Genomic DNA, 2,722 nt, shown 5'->3' on the forward strand with positions numbered 1-2,722 from the left:
TGAAGAAGCAAGAAAAATTGTAAAAGAGCTACCCCAATAAAACTTCAGGTCCAGATATTTAGGGCAGTGTAATTAAAGTCTTTAAAGAAAAAAAAAAAGAGAATTCTAATCCTAATTAAATGGTTCAGCAGCAGCAAATGTGTTCTTTTAGTGAAGTAAGTATAATATCAATATTAAACTATGACAATGCATGAAAATAAAACTATAGATGATTTACTTATTAATATTGATGCAAAAATCCTTAAAAATATTCACAACATTCTGTTGTAAACAGAATGTAGCACAAATTGAAAAAAAAACACATCAAGATAGGGTTGGGTTTGTTCTAGAGAGCCTTTTTAAAGTTCATTATATGATCATTTCAGTGGGTATTTCCTAAGAATAATGAGTTCAAATAAACAAATTAGCAGAACAAAAAACCACCAACATTCACTTTTCCAGGATGATGTGAGGGACAAAACCATCCTAGGAGAAAGGTGTCACATAGTAAGCATAAATCAATATGCTGGGTGAATCCACCCAGCCGGCAGTCATATTAAACAAATGATAGCTGATTAGGGCCCAGCCTTTTGGTTCCTCATTCCCAAATGGACTCTCACAGACTAAGATCACAAGTTTGCTTCTGACACCCCAAATTCCAACGATTTCTTTTTCTTTTTTTTTTTTTTTGATGTCTGATCATATTTATTTGTCACTCATAGAAAATCTCATTTTTGACTGGACTCAGGCTTAGAGGTAGAGGCTCTCAGAGAGGACAGCCTCCGTCTCTTGGCAATCTGTTCCTGGCGTTTTTCTTTGGCCTCCTTCATTCTCTTGGCCAAAAGTTTAGCATATTCTGCAGCCTCTTCCTTATTTTTCTTAGTGCTCTGCTTCTTCAAAGCAATACGCCGCCGTTTGTGCTGGAGGACTCGTGGAGTAACAAGACGCTGAATCTTAGGCGCTTTGGTTCTAGGTTTCTTCCCTTCTTTGTTTAGGGGCTTTCTCACAACATACTGGCGGACATCATCTTCTTTAGAGAGATTGAAAAGTTTGCGGATTCTGCTGGCTCTTTTGGGCCCCAGGCGACGAGGCACAGTAGTATCAGTGAGTCCAGGAATATCCTTCTCCCCTTTTTTTACAATGACCAAGTTGAGAACGCTGAGATTGGCATCCACAATGCAACCCCGAACGGATTTGCGCTTTCTCTCTCCAGTCCGCCTTGGTCTATAGCAGGAATGCCCCTTACTCAGCAGCAGGCGGACACGACCGTGGGTCAAGACACCCTGCTTCATGGGGAAGCCCTGTTTGTCATTGCCACCACTGATTCGGACCACATAACCCTTCCATTCTTCACCCAGAGCATCAGCAGCAACTTCTGTGGCCATACGCTTCTCATAAAAGGTACGAAGTTTGCGTTCATCGTCCACTTCAATGAGTTTCTGGCAGCCAGTAGCTGGGAAAGAGATGTTCAGCTTCATCCTGAAGCAGCCTACCGCCTCCGAGGCGCCACGAAAAAGAGGCCCCAACGATTTCTGTTGTTTCTCATATTCTTTCCTCCTTACCTTTCCCCTCACTGTATCAGCACTGAAGGAGGATTTAGCAAGTATTTTGAGCTGGCAAAATTCTTAGTACAATTCCTTCAGTTAAACTGTGTCTCAACACACAGTGTTCCCTAAAAATATGTTTTAATTCTTTTTTTATAAGATCTTATTTATTAATTTGAGACAGTGCAAGGGGGCGGAGCAGAGGGAGAGGGACAAGCAGACTCTGCACTGAGCGTGCAGGAGCCCCATGCGGGGCTTGATCCCATGACACTGAGATCATGACCTGAGCCGAAATCAAAAGTCAGATGCTTAAGCAACTGAGCCACCCAGGCACCCCATTTTCTCAAACTCATGACCCCAAGATCAAGTCTCATGCTCTACCGACTGAGCCAGTGAGGCGCCCCTATGTTTTCATTTTCTGTTCAGTAACTCAGAATATTTTTCTAATGTCTCCAAGGTGGTTTATGTTTCTTGTGATAAGAAGGTGTAGGAAGAGGAAAATGAATGTAAATGAACAGTTTCTGTCAACTTTAAAGTCACCAAAATAGTAATTGGAGGGGATTTGTGTCAGATACTAGGGAGAATAATGATTTTATACCTCTCTCAAGAAACAATCACATTGCGGTGCCGGGGTGGCCTAGTCAGTTAAGCATCTGACTCTTGATCTCGGCTCAGGTCATGATCTCAGCGTTGTGAGATCGACCCCATGTTGGACTCTGCACTCAGTGCGGAGTCTGCTTAAGTCTCTCTCTGCCCCTCCCCCACCTGCCCCCACTCCAGTGTGTGCTCTCTCTCTAAACAAAAGGAAACAATCACATCTATCATACCTACCTTCTCTCACTCCCTAGAGAATAGAATAGAGAGGGAACGAGGAAGAGGGATGCAAGATACAAATTTGAATGAAAAATCGCAGAAGAGCCTGTATCTATATTAGGTAGGGCTCTTGGCTAAAATCAGACAGGAAGAGGGAGATCAGAATGCCCCACCTTGTTTTTCAAGCTCATACAAGTAGAACACGAAGACAAAAACATGGGAGAAAGGAGCCAGGCCACCACCTCTCCCTTTTTTAGCTTTCCCCCAGAACTGATTCAACAAAGTTTCTAACTGCATGAATTGATGCTTGTGTCAGAGGCCACGGACAAGGGAGATTCATAGGTTGATACTACTTTCTCTTCTTAGTGCCCATAGATAGGTTCTAT

At 42.7% G+C, this 2,722-nt stretch overlaps 1 protein-coding gene across 1 annotated transcript; it reads right to left on the reverse strand.

Moving 5' to 3' along the window:
- Positions 1-644: 644 nt before the first annotated feature.
- Positions 645-1,498, reverse strand: LOC112816092 (small ribosomal subunit protein eS6-like). Its single transcript, XM_073884848.1, has one exon. The coding sequence runs from the start codon at positions 1,455-1,457 to the stop codon at positions 708-710; it is 750 nt and encodes a 249-aa protein (XP_073740949.1). The 5' UTR covers positions 1,458-1,498; the 3' UTR covers positions 645-707.
- Positions 1,499-2,722: the final 1,224 nt, after the last annotated feature.

This window comes from Callorhinus ursinus, unplaced genomic scaffold (assembly GCF_003265705.2).
Source record: "Callorhinus ursinus isolate GAN/ISIS: 27379988/994484 unplaced genomic scaffold, GSC_fseal_2.0 scaffold59, whole genome shotgun sequence".
Classification (NCBI taxonomy): domain Eukaryota; kingdom Metazoa; phylum Chordata; class Mammalia; order Carnivora; family Otariidae; genus Callorhinus; species Callorhinus ursinus.